The following is a 17,509-nucleotide window of genomic DNA, read 5'->3' on the forward strand; positions in this document are numbered from 1 at the left end:
GACAGAAGTTTAGTTCTTCAAATCTACTTGAAATCACTGTAGCTCTACAGCTTCCTCTAGAATCAGACTAATTTGCATCAGTAGAGGTTTTTCCTACAAAGCAAATCTAAATGGCTTCAATGTCACTGAAAACAAAGCCTACCACAAGACCCTCACTACACAACACATACAGGTATGAAAAYGGATGACACATTAAGAAACAAAATATTCAAAGTCATTTCTCCATGCACATTTTCAGTCAGACTTTAAAAACTGACATGGAGATTCCAAAGGAGGTGAAAATCTTGGAATTTCACCTAGGCCTCTAAAAAAGCACCAGGTACATTTCCTCAGAGTCAATTCTTGTTCAAGCAAATACTCTTGTTCAAGACCAATTCCAGGTTTTCCATTTGGGCATAAGCTAAACTCTGGGAGCCTTATTTCCTCTTCCATTAGTATTTCCACAGAAAGGCCCACCCTACACACCACCAGTATGCATTTAAAATGCAGACCAAAATGTGAGCTGTCATTTTCTTGCCTCATATCACTGCTAAGCGCTCACTCTCATCAGTACTTAGCTGACATTTCAACCTTAATGTGCTACCACAGAGGAGGTCCTCACAAGGATTTAGAACAGAAACAGTCACTCCTCCTCACCAACAACAGTGAGTGAAGCCCGACAAATCCCAGTCTGTAAAGCAGTCATGCTTCTAAGCTTCAGCAGCAAGAGCAAGACACTGACCTGACAATGTGGAAATGCAAAGGAAGCAAAGGAAATCCTCACCAGATTCTTCCTGGTGGGGGTTGTGGAGTGCTGAAGCAGGAGCCCAGGCAAAATGAGGAAAGACGTTTTCCAACTGCAGCTGGAGAAGGAAGGCCTTGCACAACCTCATCCAGCCTGGGAATGATGGACCCCTGGGGTTGGACTAGAGACCTCCAGATGTCCCATCCAGCTGAATTAACAGATGTTAYTAATGAAAGATTGCATTCAACCTAGTACAAAAAAAAAAAAAAATCACCATCACACTAAATCAGCGTGAATGCATTTTATATGTCTTGGCCCTGACAATTATGTGTTTTTAACAGTGTCTAAAAAAAACCTATTGAAAGAGCAGAGCTTTACTACAGTAAATAGCCTGGAACTGCGCAATGCGTATTGTTTATCAGGAAAACGTTTAGATAAATCCAGTARACACAATTCAAGAAGAAATGAGCTMTCACTGCCAGCCCTGGATRYAGAACTRTGGAAAGATTTGCTTAGAGCAGCCAAAACCCCCTAAGACGATAGTACCCTTCTGCCTCAGCCACAGACCTCTCTCAACACTCCCTCCTTCAGTCCTACCTCCAGGGGATACAGTTTCCGGGCTCATCAGGATCCTGTTCCCCAGCTGATGGCAGAAGAGAGCCGAGCTCAGAGATCTTCTGTTCCTTCTTGCAGAGCTTCAGCAGCTTCACAGCATCCTCTGCTGCCGAAGAGCAGAATCAGATCAGAWATGAGAATATGGACTATGCCTTAGAGCAAACGTTATCCCTTTATACAGATAGACACCCCCCACCAAAATACCTTGTAGTGAAAAGAGGCAGATAACAATAGTTATTATCTCAGGTCCATAGTAGGAATTAATCTCCACACTTTCCACAGAGCCACCCTTGAAACTGATCTACTCTTAGGTACTACTGATGKAAATCCTAAAATAYCAGGTCACTGTTTCCAAGGAACAGTYCCACCAAAGTGCAATCCTTGCAGGGCKGAGCCATTTTTGTGCTATGCAGTACCTTTCAACATCTGGCTTTTCACAGACCTTCTCTTTACTATTCTGAATTCTTATGTTCAGAGAATCACAGGCTGGGTAGGTTGGAAGGGGTCACAGTGGATCATCTGGTCCAACCTCCCTGCTCAAGCASRGTCATCCCAGAGCACATGGCACAGGATTGCATCCAGACAGTTCTTGAGTATCTCCAGYGAGGGAGACTTCACAAYCTCTCTGGGCAGCCTGTTCCAGTGCAGTCACCTGCACAGTAAAGAAGTTCYTCCTCAYGTTSARGTGGMACKTTTTGTGYCTAAGTTTCTGCTCGATGCYTTCTTGTTCCATTGCTTGGCACCACTGAGCAGAGCCGGGCTCCATCCTCCTGACACCTTCCCTCAGCTRCTCACAGACACTGGCAAGGTCCCCTCTCAGTCATATCTTCTCAAGCTGAACAGCCCCAGCTCCCTCAGTCTTTCCTCATAGAAGAGATGAGGACTCCRGKMCYTYMWYMMYTTTKKYMMCYTTTKSYTYYYCMRKSRGTGTCAGGGCACATAAAGTCCCTCACCAGAACCAGGGCCTGTGACTGTGRRGCTGCTTCAAGCTGCCTGTAGAAGGCCTCATCCTCTTTGTCCTGCTCTGGTGGCCTGTAGCAARCACCCAYRACAGTGTCACCMTTACCAGTCTGCCCTTTTATCCTAACCCATGAGCTCTCAATTCACTTGTCATCCACCTGAAGACAGAGCTCRATAYATGCCAAATGCKRTCTCACAGAGAGGGCAACTCCACCACTGGAGAACCTTCCTGGTCTRTCWCTCCTAAACAGGGTGTAGCCCCACATGACAATATTCCAGTCATGCAAGCTATACCACCACATYTCTGTAACTGCRATGAGGTCGAAGCCCYGTGACTGCACACRTCTCTWGTTCCTCYATTAWGYTAGGAAAGAAAATGTGCTTCCMCTTTAGAAAGAACAAAGGATGTATAAGCATGTGCCCTCCAAGATCCATGGGAAATATTCCCATTGCCCTAAACTGGTGGTCCCACAAACTAGTCAGGTTGTAAAAACTCATTGCTGTGAGTACAAAACCATAAATTACATACACAGGAGAGCAATTGCACATGGTACACAGGACAGCTCAGTAAAATGCAACTTTACCGCTATTGTAGCCATACCTGACCCTGTACAAGCCGTTACTCACACAACAACTCTGCAACCACACATAGCAACAATACCAGGTTATTCATAGGTAGTATGCAGAGATGTTTTACAGGCACAAGGACAGCAGAGCCCCTTTCCCAAAGCTGCACCAGGTGAGCTGTGGCRCCTGAATGCTGCATTCATCAATGCCTCTACCTGTTGCAGCATCCACAGGGAGCAGGCAGCCCTGCTGCAGGAGCACCCAGATGGGAGGATTATGGGATGCTTGCACTCTTTCACAGCACCCAACAGGCATGGTCTTTCTTGCACAGACACATACTAGCCAGCTGTGTGCCAATGACATCCTGGCCTATTTCAGAAATAGCAAAGCAAACAGCACTWGGGAAGCGATTCTTCCTCTGTACTCAGCACTGATGAGGACACACCTCAAATACTGGGCCCAGTTCTGGGCTCCTTCATTCAGGAAGGCCACTGAGGTGCTGGAGCAGGTCCRAAGAAGAGCARTGGAGCTGGTGAAGGGTCTGGARCAAAAGTCTTATGAGGAGCGGCTGAAGGAGCTGGGGGTGTTCAGCCTGTAGAAAAGAAGGCTCAGGGGTGACCTTATCACCCTCTGCAACTGCCTAACAGGAGGTTGTAGGCAGGTGGGAATCMCTCTCTTCCAGACAACCAGAGACAGGACGAGAGGACACAGCCTTAAGCATGCCAGGAGAGGTTTAGGTAGATATTAGGAGGAATTTCTTCTCAGAAAGAGTGATTAGACATTGGATTGGACCGCCCAGGGAGATGGAGTTACCGCCCCTGGAGGTGTTTACAGAAAGACTGGACGCGGCAGTCAGCGCCATGGTCTAGCTGACAAAGTGGCGATAGATGACAAGCCGGACTGAATCATATCCGAGGTGCTTTCCCATTTAACCGATTCCGTGCGCAGACACGTTCATACCCGGCGCGGCGCCCGCCCCGCCCTGTCTCCGCCCCGCCCCGCCCTGTCCCCGCCCCGCCCCGGCCCCGCCCCGGCCCCACTCCACTCCGCCCCGCTGGCTCTGCGGCGCCGGTGCCGGTCATGGCGGCGGCAGCGCGGTTGTTTCGCGGGGCCGCCCGCGGCCCGCCCGCTCTCGCCTTTGCCCGGTCGCTGGGCTCCGCGCCGCCGGGGCCGGCGGGCCGGGGAGTGCGGCGGGCCGCGCTGGCGGCCGCGGGAACGCTGGGCGGGCTGGGGCTAGCGCTGGGGCTGTGGCGGCGGCAAGCCGCGCTTGCGGCGGCCCGGGAGGACGAGGAGGAAAAGGAGCTGCGGCAGCGGTTCATGGCACCGCCGGTGAGYGGGCTGCGGGAGCTGCGGCGGCGGCGGCGGGAGCTGCGGAGCCGCATGGAGCTGCTCATCATGGAGACGCAGGCGGAGGTGTGTCGCGCCCTGGCCGCGCTGGACCCCGGCGCCTCCTTCTCCGTTGACAGCTGGGAAAGGAAGGAAGGTACGGGGGAGCCACGGGGGAGCCGCGGACACCGGGACCCCGGGCTCGGTCACCATTCGGTGATCCTGACCGGAGCCTGGCATTGGCAGGCGGAGGCGGCATCAGCTGCGTGCTGCAGGACGGYGAGGTCTTCGAGAAAGCGGGTGTGAACGTGTCCGTCGTGTCCGGGCTCCTGTCCGAGGAGGCAGCGCGGCAGATGCGAAGCAGGGGAAAGTCTCTGAAGGCCAAAGACGGTGAGGTGTCTAGCGGGGAGGTGGGGTAGGGAACCGGGATGCGTTCACCTGAGTATTCCTGTGCTGGTACTCTGAAAGTAGCCTGGCTTTTGAGTAGAACGTGAGGAAGGCTGGACTGACCAAAGCTCAAAGGTTTTCATTTGTGTGATAGTGCTTTCTATCCAGTAAGGCTAAGAGATGGACTTTCATCAAACTAAAAAGCCAGGTACTGGAATGCTTYTCCCTCTGTCTTGCTGCTTTAAGGAACGTATTGTAGACACAGGTGGTTGCTCAATAACGACACTATAGCTCAGCAGTTATATAGTGCAGGAATTACGTACCAAAGAGGTGGAGGGAGAAAACACCTGAAGGCTAAAGAGGACTCAAAGTATGTTTGTGTAGAATTGTGAGGACTGGGGGTGATAGAAAGCCTTAGCAGTGCCTTATGTTTTAAGTGGTCTTCATCTAGTGGGTTCTCCAAAGTGTTGTTGCGTTTTAGAACAAATACCAAAAAAAAGAGTTTACTTAGATGCACAGAAGTGTATGGATGAGAGGTAAATTGCCCACTGATTAATAAGTATGATGACCCAATATGAGACGTTTTCCTGCTGTGGATTGAGTCTAAGGGAAAATAGTGATACTCCTTAAATGATAACACATGAAATTTATTGAAAAACTGAAGRGTTTTCTCTGTGCATCTTTTTACCTAGGGAAACTGCCTTTTTGCGCCATGGGGGTGAGCTCTGTTATCCATCCAAAGAACCCTCATGTTCCAACCATGCACTTCAACTACAGATACTTTGAAATTGAAGAAGCAGACGGTAAGAATTATAATTCAAGGAGGAATGTGTGAAATGTGTGACTCCACACAAAGAAACTGTGAGTGCATGGCTGGGGTAGGAGGTCAAGAACCAGTGCAGGTTTGTTCCCAGCTGTGCCAGGAGTCAGCGGCCCGTCTTGTGAGAGTGCTGTCCTTTATTCAGGGTCAGTGGTCCAAAATGGTTTTCACTACTTTGAAGTTTGTTTCCTGAAGTCACTGACCATCATAYTGCGTTATACTCAGGTCTTTCACTATTGAAGTTTAGGGACACCACTGAAAAATGATTTTGCTTTGTATTGTAGAAGTAGTTGTTAGTTCTTGGTGAATCATTAACATGTTGCTGTTCAGAAGTTTAAAAGAAAAACGTTGCTGCTTGTCTCTCCTGTAGGAACTAAACAGTGGTGGTTTGGTGGTGGAACTGACCTCACTCCAACTTACTTGAATGAAGAAGATGCCATTCATTTTCACAAGACTCTGAAAGAAGCCTGTGATAAGCACGATGTGAAGCTGTATCCCAAATACAAGAAATGGTATGTGGGAGGGGAGGTGCTTGGGGGGAGCAGAAAGGAGCACTCARTATTGACAGTTAAGTKTACACTAGGAACTGTAGGTTCTACTRGTTTTTGAAAAGTATCAGMAAAGCCTAATTAAAATCAGTGTACTGGGACAAAATGTAGTCTAAAGAAATACCTTATTTACAGAAACCTGAATTTTTCAAATCWGGGGGCTGACAAYKRGRWYMWWAAWYYWWWRSCCMAATAAAAACCAAGCTGACTCTTCAAGATTTTGTAAGCCACAGATTGCACTAGGCAATTTAAAATCCCTCTTAGCCTCTGATGTTAAACTAGGACAAGATTTCTGCCCCATTGTCTTGTGCAAGTTCTGTTTACAGTGAACTCGTGGTAAATGTACATGATTCAGTCAACTCCTGGGTCATCACTGCAGTTCTGAAAATCCCACTCCTGTTTTTCTGCCTTCAGTTTGGCCTTCATGGCCTCTTTTTTTTTTTTTAATTTTTTTCTTAAATTTCCAGCTAAGTAAATGACTTTGTCCTTAATGTAGAAGCTTCATAATTTGATGAAGCTGTATTTTCTGGTTTTTTTTTTCTCTTGTGATACATTGACTGGGAGTTCAACAGCTATTTTCTAAGATGCAAACTTTGAATGTTCTTCTTGAGCTGAGAGATTAAAGTGATGGGATCCTCCACTATTGAATGGGAACTTGCTGCTCTGTCTGATAATCCTATCTGCCACAAGCTGTAGTATCCAGGAAGGTGGAGATACTCTTTTGTAAACTACTAGGTCTTGTCTGAGGACAAGAGATAAAGTGGGTGTTATAGTTTGGGTGGCAACCACTTAGTAGAGAGACACATCTTAGGGCCTTGAGATTACAGTCTTTATTCTCTGAGGATTTTTTGAATGGTAGTTTAAAGTACCTGCCTTAATAGTCAGGTTCTTTGCAGCCTAAATAGGCTCACAATGCCATCTGCACGGAGTAGGAGACTTTTTCCCACTTTCTGAAAAGATAAAAGTTATTACATTTTCCACATTGTCTACCTGATCTAGGTTTAAGATTTTTGTCAGGCTTATTCTCTTTTGTGTTTCTGACTAAGCATTTTTTCCTAACTTTTCCTGCTATCATAAAAAATCATCCCAGTGAATAAAAAAGTAACTTAGGTTATCTAGTACATCTCTGTGTCTCTCTTGTTATGACAGTTCCATATATAATGCTTGAGAATGATTGTGGATATATGGAAAACTGGTCCAAGTATAGAAAGTATAGTATAGTCCTAAAGGAAGACAGAGTTTTCTTGATGTTGGTGGTTTCTGCTYCCTATTTCCCTTTGCTTTCTCCTCTATGTGAAGACTTACGTGCCCAAGCAAGGAATTATAAGTCARTTAAGTTACAGTAATTTCACAACTAAATACTCCCCGTAACTACAAGAGAGATTAATTGCCTTCCTATGTAGGATATGCTGCCCTTACTCATTTATAAACTTAAACATGGGTCATGAAAAGCCACTGCTGTAATGACTCAMTCTTCCAAGTTTTAACTATTAAAAAGCCTTTTTCCAGGGAAGGGTGTCGTGATAGTTGCTTTCTTATATGGCATTGGGGTCTTAGATTGCTTTAGTTTTGATGAAGAAACTCTTTTAGTAGAATGCCAAAGAGAATAAAGAGATCTCTTCCAAGTTTGAGTTCAGATGAATGTTATTCAAATAATTTGGAATCTCCCTATAATGCTGGGCATGAAATCTATCAAGAACCCTTAGTTTTGAAATCAGATGTCCCTGTTCTGAGTGGACAGAGGATATGGATTGGATCACTCCATGTGGAAGCATCGGTCATGGTGTTCAGCAACTTGTGTAGCTTTACAGAGACCATTTAATCAGAGCTTGTGCTGTAAGCAACACAGAAATGCTTCCCAGGTGGTGCTGCACCATCCTGGCTCTCAGCAGCCAGTGGAACAGTGGGGTACCCAGCCCTGCAGGAACTAACTTGTCAGTATTTCACCAGTGCTGTCCTGCACCATGGAGCTGTTTGGAGTTACAATGTGGAGCGTATTAGTAATCATCTGATGTTTCTTCTAGGTGTGATGACTACTTCTATATCAAGCACCGCGGCGAGCGAAGAGGRATTGGAGGCATATTCTTTGATGATATGGACTCTCCCTCCAAGGAGGAAGTATTCCAGTTTGTAAGGAGTTGTGCCAAAGCYGTCGTGCCTTGTTACATTCCCATTGTGAAAAAGCACTGCCATGACTCCTTCACACCAGAGGAAAAGCAATGGCAACAGCTTCGGAGAGGACGGTGAGTACTGAAGGAACAAAAGTATACACAGCAGGTGGATTGTGCTGGCAAGAAAAAGATATCAGCTAGTTCTTCATGGTTACAGGTTTATGTCCTGTTGTGTGGGCTAAAAAATACTCACTAGAGTATTTCAACATTTGTGTGCACAGAACTAATTTTGAAGTCCAATGCTAGATTACTAAAGAGGGTGCAAGGAAGGCATTTCCCACTCTCCCATGTCACAACACAAGCAAYCTAAACAAAACGGCACAGTTTCTTTCCAACTGCTTCAAAAAGCAAGAGAAGCTCCTGCTGTGTAACAGGCAAGGGGGTGTGGGTGTGCTTGGTGTCCTGAATCCTGCCCTCTGCTGCAACTCAAAGATATGTGATATAGAGCTACCCTCTCACATSAGGAGATAAGGGTGAGGGAATGGTGCTTCCTATTCAGTAATGGAACAAACCCCCAGAAAGTCAGGAAATAACTGTACTGGAGTACCTTCAGCTCCTTACATATATATTTATTCCATTTGATCTTGGCATTGAAATGAGGATTCCTATATAGGAATATGGTGGGTTGGATTTTTTTATTCTGGYATGGTTCAAGGTTAAGGTAAAAGACTTGGAAGATGCTTGTTCATATGACCAGCTGTTAATGCTGCAAAAGCTTAAGTACATTGGTCAGTACAGTTGTACTCTGTTCTCCATGTCTTATGGTTGTGTGAGCATAGGGAGAAATRAGATTAAATGTGCTTTGTGTAGAGCTAGGGTCTTTAGTTTCTGCCTCTTCTGCAGACAAATCTGTGAGACTGGCATGGAAAGAGTGTAAGCATTCAAGTTCAGATCACTGGCTGTTGGTCATGTAAGCAAGTGTCCTTAATGTGGTAGGAATTCCTGGGAACATTGSGCTTTAAGGATCCAGTCTGTGGATGGGATTTAGCAAACTTGTTAAGTTTAAAATAAGGAATAGCTTCTCCTAAGTTGCAGCCAGGACCAGCCCTTAAGGCCTACCTGTTTTCCTGGGTCTGTTTGCAGGTTATTGATCTATGTAAAGCTTTCCATTTCTGTAGATAGATAAAAGCTTTTCCCTTCCTGTATCTTTTAAGTACAAATACCTCTGTACTGGCTATTAAGAAAATACCTGTGATGAATTGTCACAGCTCTGTTCCTATGCTGCGGGCAGAAAAGGGTATGTTTGATTACTTACAAGTCCCAGCCAGCACTCTGAAGCTGTCTGACTTCTGCTGCTTTCCAGATCTCCCCAAGAAACAGAAAATACTGTTCCGACTTTGCTGCTTATCTCTTCTTCAGCATGGAGGACTGCGCAGTAGAATTTTTCCTCTGGTTATTTTCAGTACTTTTAAGACCCCTCTTTGTTTGACACCCTCATACAAAAGAAAATAACCAAGGTAAATGTGGTGTCAAGCTTGCCAGTTGGGCTGAGGCCTGGGAGAAGTACAGCACAGGAGCCTGCAGAATGCTCTCCTTTGAACAGTTTGTCTGCTCTAGCCTCTTAGCTGAGGTAATTTCTCCCTGAGCTCTGTGGAGTGCCAAGGTCACACCTGCACTCTTATGCAGAGGACGCTAAAGAACAGTTGACCCCAACACAAAGAAAGAGAGACTGCTTTCGTCTGAAGTTAGCCAGTTGAAGAAAGCACAACCAACTTCTCCTAATAAACTTGGGTTTTTTTCTGTTTTATCTCTTCATTCCCACAGGTATGTAGAGTTCAACTTGGTTTATGACAGAGGTACAAAATTTGGCCTCTTGACACCAGGATCAAGAATAGAAAGCATTCTTATGTCTCTGCCACTGACAGCAAGGTAAGGTGTAGTTATGAGGCGTTGGAGTAGACACTGTTCTTAGTAAAATACTTCATAGGATTAAATCAAAGGTCTCTCCTGGTCTCTTAACTGTGGTGAGTTCGTGCCTGATAGAAGAACTGAACAAATACAGTTCTGTATTCTGTATCTGCAGATGCTTCTCTGTTCTGATACACTCACCTAGTTACCAGTACTGTGTGGCCTAGAGATTTACTGACAAAAAAAAAATTGGTTTTTGTGATTAGTTGCTCTTGATTGATTTCTTCTCCTTGCTCCATGGGTTTTTTGTTTAGTCACTCTTAGGAACCTGAGAGCTTCTGTCAGTCCTGACGAATGTGTGGCAAGGAGCTCCACAGTTCAACTGTGTTGTATGAAAAAGTGCCTCTTTGTTTTGAACCTCATGACTTCATTTGATTTCTCACTGAGTAACATTATTTTCTTCCTGTTCATTTTCTCCATAACAGTTTTTATTTTACAGGCTTCTGGGTTTTTTTTCATTGTCTATTTTTCAGGCTGACAAGTCTTGCTCTTTTTACTCTTTGTACAGTTACTGTTTCATACTTCTGCCACTTCCTCTAGGTTTAAGTTTTCTCTGCTCTTTTTGAACTGGCATAAGGAACAGACAATGTAAACTAAGTATTTGTATCCAAGATGCAGGTGTGCTGCTGACTCATACAGTGGCATAATGATATTTTAATTGATTACTCCTTTCATAGTCCTAATATTCTCTTTGCTGGTTTTGACTGCTGTTCAGCATYGAGCTGGCTTTTTCATAGAACTGTTACGATGCCAAGATCTTTTCTGAGCAATAAAATTAAACTCAATCTGTGTGCAACTTCCTCTGTATCCAACTTCCTCTGTATCCATCACTTCACATCAATCAACAGTGAATTTCACCTGCCATTTTWTTGCTCAGTTGCTTGGCTCAGTACTGTTTTTAACTGCCCTTTTAGATTTTAACACATCTTGCCTACTCTTGAGATACCAGCAAAATCTGTAATTTACTGTTTACTCCTACTTTSAGGTTGCTTTTGGGTATGCTGAGTAGTAGACACCCTATCATGAATTGCATAAAGTTTACTAGTGACCTCCCTCTGCAAGGAAAACTGCTTACCACCCCATAACCGTGAGGCAGTGCTGTTCTCACCACCCTACCATCATGTCACTGACAACACTAGATGTGTCCCTGACCTGGTGGTGTAGCATGCTCCTATCTTTTGATTTAATTTCTGGGATYGTCTGGGTTTGTTCTTTTTCAGTCAATGTAACTAGCTCACTTCACAGCATGAATGAGTCCTTCSTGGGGGAAAAATGGAAAGGATGTACCCATCTCTCTGTGACTGCTGACACTTTGCTTTCTCTGTTGTGCCTTTCAATTGCCTTTGTTTTGAAAACCAAGATTCAGCAAGGACTTGTAGAGTTTCCAGTCCAGATTCTAGAAGAAGGTCTCATATCCTCACTGTCAGAATTATGTGGATTCCTTTTTCTTTTGTTCATCTTCCTTGTGATGTCATAAGAGACTGCTAAAAGATTTTTGTAAATAAACCTGCATGCTTTGTGGGATAAGGGGCACTGCTCTTTCCTTTTTCCTTGTCCTTGTAGCTTTTTCAGACATTGGTAAAAAGATGAAGCTAACATTTTCCCCCTCTACTCTGGTGGTATTATTATTTGTTTTCACTGAACTTGTGATTTAGAACCATATCTGTCACCTCAGCCAAGAGTATCAACTGTGTATGTAGCTTTGAATAATTAGAAAAGGCAGCTCCAGTCCAAACACAGCCTGGTGTGGGAGAAGGGGCTGCCAGCTCAGCTGTCTGAGTGAGTTTCCCCTGTCCTTGCAGGTGGGAGTACATGCACACCCCACCAGAGAGCTCCAAAGAAGCAGAAATCCTGGAGGTTCTGCGAAATCCCAAAGACTGGGTGCACTGACGCAGATCATGAAGAAGATGGATTGCTTCCACTGAGCCATTCTGAGAGAACAGGAATGCCTGCAAACCAGCCCATTCAAACTGCTGTTGTGTGATGTTTCAGTGTGTCTATTTATACCATTATCTGGTGCCTTAATTATGCTGTAGACTTGTAATAACTTGGAAATATGTGAACTCATTCTTTTAGATTGATGGGCTYGTGTTGTCACCCCCTGTTGCTGCTGCCTTGTGAAGGACTGGTGAAGGCCTCACAGGGCTTCTCTGCATGCTTTAGAACTTCCTCAACTGATYTGGTTGACTGCAAAATGGCAAACTACTTGGATATGTTCAGGGAAATGAAAGCACTATCTGTGCCTAAATAGCACTGTGTACCCTTTTAAAATGTTGGGATGCTTAAAAACATTTTTTAAAAGAATAAAGGGAATATTTGGTATGATTTTAAACCTTAAATTGTGCTTTCAGGAAATTGTGGAAAAGGCGGTACTTAATAACATGTATTTTGATGCTGTTGTTTTCAGAGGGGGAGGAATGGTTTAAGATGTGCTGCAGCAGTATGAGCTGCTAATCAGTATCGGAGAGAATGTGGGTTGAGGTCCCAGCGTTACCTCATGAAAACAAAAGGCTGGCTGTCCGTGTGAGGAGAAAATCAGCATTGAGCATCTTCGCTGCGATCACGACAGCGTAACAACGCTGCTCGGGCCAGCTCCGTTGCCAAGGAGGGCGGGGGTGGATCGGGGCTGGGCGTTGCCGTGAGGGAATCCGTTGCCTCTCCCCGCTTTCGGCTGATTGTCCTGTCTCCCAGCACGAGCTTCCTTGAGGATCCGGTAGGGAAAAGCTAGCGCAGGTTAAATTCCATTTTCTCTCCCCGCTAGAGGAAAAAGCACTTCSGTCTCCCCGTCGGGGAATCGAACCCCGGTCTCCCGCGTGACAGGCGGGGATACTAACCACTATACTAACGAGGAGGAGGACGGAAAACGATTCTCTTCCCGCCGCCCCATCCTACTACCTCACCCGCGGCGGACTCTTACCGTGAGGGGGATAGGTGCCCTGGCTCCTGGGCAKGGTGGGGAGAGTTGCCGGTAGGGTTCATGCTCGCTGTCCCCCCCATGACCACCCAAGTGAAGCCTCCTGTTCGAGGGTACCGCCTTTCCTTCTTGTTACCCCTCCCCCTCTAAAACAAAATGAAATGACATTCTGCTAAGTCAGCGATCTCCTCGCCTCCAACGGAGAAAACAAAATTACTGGCCCGTACGGGGATCGAACCCGCGACCTTGGCGTTATTAGCACCACGCTCTAACCAACTGAGCTAACCGGCCGGTATGTAGTTASAAAATCTGAATGCAAACAGCAGAGCCACTCCCAAGAACGTCCCGTGAGCGCGATCGCTGTCTAACGCCGGTCTGCAATATTACTGCGATCGCCTTTCCTAGATGCCGCCTCGGCGAGGCGATTCATCGTGCCGTGGCAGAGCAGCAAGRACACTGACCGGGGTGACAAGCACTCCCGAAAAGCTGAGACTTTCAAACCTTTCGTTTTTCTCTGCCCGCTCCCTCCTCTGGTCCGCGGGCGGCGATAACCGGTGGCTCGGAGCGGCTCAGTCGGGCTGCAACCCACACACGGACGCGCACCTCCCGGCGGGGCGGCATCACCACCAAAACGATCCGCCACGCTTTGTAGCAGCAGTTTCCGACCCTTCGCTCTCTCCCTTCCTCACGGCCACGCCGCGGACWGGGGTAGCGCGGGAGTAGGATGAAGCAGAAACGCTCCCCGGGGATAAAAGGTATGGCCGTCTCCCCGTCGGGGAATCGAACCCCGGTCTCCCGCGTGACAGGCGGGGATACTAACCACTATACTAACGAGGAGTGAGGCGACAGCGCCGCTTCCCACGCCGACCCCCAAAATCCGCCGAAGGGACCCCCGTCTGCCCCCGGCACTGCTGCCGCTCCCGCCGCCGGAACACGAGACCCTGGAACACAGAAAACGAACCCTACCCCTAGTAACAGGTCATTTGGATCGCTTGTGAAATCAAGGCATCGCTTAAAAAATGCAGAAAATACTTAAGAATTAAATAACTGAGACAGTGAAAAAGTTGTAGGACATAACCAAATTCCCAGCCTTCCCTTCACAAACCATCAGTAGGAGTGCTAAGTTGAACTCCTCTCCTTTGCTGTTTCATTTGCCACTAACARGAGCCATCATTAAATACATCAATAAAAAAACATCCTAGGAAGCCAAAAATAAGGTAATATCTGCAGAGAGGAGCATATATAAATGTCTCAYGACAATACAAATGCTTCCTCAAACCCAGGCAACATTTAACACAGACATTCCCACACTCTGCAAAAGAKATCCCAAAGCTGCCACTAGAGCAATGAACAATACCTGGTGTGAGGAGACAGTCATGGATCACGTCTAAGAAAATATGGAGTCAGGAAAGAATACGACAGGAGACATCTGASTGAAAAAAGAGCAGAAAACCCCAGATGTGCATGAAGAAGAAAGAAGCAGAAAGCCTCAYAATAAAGACTTCTAAATTGAAAAAGCATAATTTAGCAGTGACATGTAGGACCTTAAAAACAATGTAGGCAGTCCACAAAAAATAATGATTTGATTAGTTGCAGAACTGGAACAATCTGCAAAAAGTCATGTTCCTAGACCCTGACATGGTCTAAATTAAAAAGGTGCTGTTTYCCTTTCCTTAAGCAGCACTATTCAATCACTAACACTATGGGACTCCAAGACAGTMGGTTTTTCTCCATCAGAGCCCATAGTCCTCAGCATGTTGATAAAAAGATTCTAGGAAACAGGACTGAAACAACAGGATCCCTCCAGAGGCGAGACGAAGTGTACCTTTTGTAAGCAGAATATAGATTTTAAACTCTGTCTTTTGCTTTCTCAAAAACACACTTCAAATGGATTTTGTTAGAATTTTGAGATCAAGAAACATCATTACAGAGACAACAGTCAGACTAGAGAAAAGGTGTAAAGTCACTTTGTGTTTCTGCTGTTGTGGGTAGCTTTCTTCTCACTGTAAAATATTTCCAGAATCATTGGGAAAAGAGCTTTTCCAGAGCAAGAGATTGCTGAGTAAAGGAAGAACAACTGCACRTTTGTGTGCCAAGAGCCAGAAGCTACAATGCAACTACAATGAAACGCAGTTTTTCTGCAAGACAAGGGATTGCTGCCCTAACTCATTACCAACCCTGATCCTTTTTTTAAGGTTCTTCCTAATTTAGTGATGACTCAGTCCTTTAAAATACCATTTTCTAAGAAAATAGTGAAATAACTATTCTAGTATTTGAAAAATTCAAGAAGCACTCAAGTATGTTTTGCTCCTTTAATATATAGCTATTGTGTCATTCAGTTCAAAATGTGTATATACAGTTCCAAATACAGTTCCCARTCTTTCCCATATCCTTCCCAGGATATGAAGGATGCCGAGGGAGAGGTTTATATTATTTTTTCWTTCTGGAGTAAGAAATAAGTAATTGTCTTCTCAACTGTTGCATCAGGAACGCACAGATGAAAGATAGCCTTTGATGACACSTTTGTCTAAATACAATACTTAGAACTAAATGTTTGAAACACGTCTTCTTTTGCTTGCCCCAGTGAGTCATATTTAATACTTTTGACATCTTTCCTTTTCCAGAATAAACAACTGTTCTAAAAAAACCAATGTAAACTAACTTGTTAATAGCAAATAAGCAGAAGAATTTTTCCAGTGGTGAGGAAGTACAGGATGACATTTACTTTCCCCCTCTTCATTATGGTACATTGCAGGTAAGGGATCTTGTCCATACAACTAATTTCTGAACTTCRGTTAARTCAAGACTCTTCTAGTATATAATGRTTTTAATKAACTTTTTAATTATTTGGTTTTAATTAATCATAAGCAGTGTGCCAGTCACAAGCAGTACATGTTTCCACTTTAGCCAGCAAGTAGGAAAGTTTTTTCATGAACAACTATTATTAGAATAGGCCGGGAAAATAATTGAAATTCTTAAGTTTTGCTAAASTAACSCTGATGAGCTTCAGWGAACAAAGCCTGARGGAGAGAGGTATTGMTGAAAACTGGACACCTGAAATGCAGAATTTATAGCCTCCAAGTGTTGCAGAAACCAGAAGATAAAGAAGAAATCAATAGACAATTCAGCATTTGTGCTGGAAACTCCTTATCAGGGAAAAAKATAATAAAAAGACTGAAAATGTGCACCATGAGAAATCAATAACCAACAGAATATAGAACACTTTTTAATGAAGAAAATTATATAGTTAGTAACCAATGGAATTAAACATTAAATTGCAGAAATAAATGAAAAGTTTTGAAAGTGGCCCTGCATCTAAGCAGCGTTATCCCCATGCACTTCGGCGCTGTGAATAAAGAAATGACTACTTTCTAATACTAAAAAATAGTSTTAGAGAGTTTGATTTATCCCGACGCTTTCGGTGACAGATGGAGCAAAAGACGCTTGTGCGTGTGAGAAACTGGTTACAAACGTACCCTAAAAATTGCCAGCTCCTGATCACACCTTTCTGCAGGCTCCCGATCCCTCCCACACTGTGTAACGCTACAGGAAATACTTTATGAAATTATTATTCCCCCCTCCTTTTTTTGTACTTATGGGAAATCATAGTGCCAAATTTGCTGCCTTTTCGGCAAAAAAAACCCGCAGCAATTGCCCCTGGGAGCCTACCTGGAAGTTCAGAACGTAAACCACCCAGCAAACCACGCCTCTCGTGGATTACCAGATGGCAGACAACRGGTTGGTGGATTTGGGGGCCAGGGCGTGGATTTCCCTCCCAGTGACACCCTTCAAAYCCGCTCCGTGAGGCGGGACTCACCGCAAACCTCGCGTACAAGCTCACAGCAAGGCGAACGCAGCAGATAGCGGGCTGTAGGTAGTCACGATAACCTCGGCGGGGTCTCCCTTCGTGCCCGCTCGGTCACGGCTGCGCGGGCCGCTCGCTGAGGGCAGTGGGGCCGCTCCCTGAGGGCACTCGGACCGCTCCTTGAGGGCACTCGGACCGCTCCTTGAGGGCACTGGGGCCGCTCGCTGAGGGCATTGGGGCCGCTCCGTGAGGGCACTCGGACCGCTCCCTGAGGGCACTCGGACCGCTCCGTGAGGGCACTCGGACCGCTCCGTGAGAGCACTGGGGCCGCTCGCTGAGGGCACTGGGGCCGCTCCCTGAGGGCACTCGGGCCGCTCGCTGAGGGCACTGGGGCCGCCGCCATTTCCCTCAGGCATTTCTCACCTTCGGAGACGCGGCGGGAGTCGCCGCCCGCAGCGCGCTCCTCGTTAGTATAGTGGTTAGTATCCCCGCCTGTCACGCGGGAGACCGGGGTTCGATTCCCCGACGGGGAGGCGGCAATGCCGTTTTGCCGCGCCGTCGCCGGTTTACTTTTCTTTGGTGAGGTTCCCATCGATCCGTTTCCCACATCACTCGAGGGGTGCGGCGGGAACGAAAGGTGACGTCTGCGGCGGTGGCGCCGGGCGTTAGGCGGCCGTGATCGTATAGTGGTCAGTACTCTGCGTTGTGGCCGCAGCAACCTCGGTTCGAATCCGAGTCACGGCAGGAACATTTTTTTTCTCTTT

General features: G+C 45.9%; 1 protein-coding gene and 5 non-coding genes across 6 annotated transcripts; 3 read left to right on the forward strand and 3 right to left on the reverse strand.

The window, feature by feature from the left end:
• The first annotated feature begins 3,946 nt into the window (after positions 1-3,946).
• On the forward strand, positions 3,947-12,353 carry CPOX (coproporphyrinogen oxidase). The gene is made up of 7 exons (XM_057364170.1): positions 3,947-4,349; positions 4,439-4,582; positions 5,272-5,382; positions 5,770-5,911; positions 7,972-8,190; positions 9,883-9,987; positions 11,829-12,353. Exons 1-7 carry the CDS (start codon positions 3,947-3,949, stop codon positions 11,914-11,916), a joined length of 1,212 nt encoding a protein of 403 aa, XP_057220153.1. The 3' UTR covers positions 11,917-12,353.
• A 452-nt stretch (positions 12,354-12,805) lies between these two features.
• On the reverse strand, positions 12,806-12,877 carry TRNAD-GUC (transfer RNA aspartic acid (anticodon GUC)). The gene has a single exon. It is a non-coding gene; the product is annotated as a tRNA-Asp (tRNA).
• A 280-nt stretch (positions 12,878-13,157) lies between these two features.
• Positions 13,158-13,231, reverse strand: TRNAI-AAU (transfer RNA isoleucine (anticodon AAU)). Its single transcript has one exon. It is a non-coding gene; the product is annotated as a tRNA-Ile (tRNA).
• Positions 13,232-13,705: 474 nt separating this feature from the next.
• On the reverse strand, positions 13,706-13,777 carry TRNAD-GUC (transfer RNA aspartic acid (anticodon GUC)). Its single transcript has one exon. It is a non-coding gene; the product is annotated as a tRNA-Asp (tRNA).
• A 3,429-nt stretch (positions 13,778-17,206) lies between these two features.
• Positions 17,207-17,278, forward strand: TRNAD-GUC (transfer RNA aspartic acid (anticodon GUC)). The gene has a single exon. It is a non-coding gene; the product is annotated as a tRNA-Asp (tRNA).
• Positions 17,279-17,417: 139 nt separating this feature from the next.
• TRNAH-GUG (transfer RNA histidin (anticodon GUG)) lies at positions 17,418-17,489 on the forward strand. The gene has a single exon. It is a non-coding gene; the product is annotated as a tRNA-His (tRNA).
• The last annotated feature ends 20 nt before the right edge of the window (positions 17,490-17,509 follow it).

The sequence above is a fragment of the Malurus melanocephalus genome, unplaced genomic scaffold, assembly GCF_030028575.1.
Source record: "Malurus melanocephalus ecotype Western Australia unplaced genomic scaffold, MMel_1.1 scaffold_36, whole genome shotgun sequence".
In the NCBI taxonomy this organism is placed as follows: domain Eukaryota; kingdom Metazoa; phylum Chordata; class Aves; order Passeriformes; family Maluridae; genus Malurus; species Malurus melanocephalus.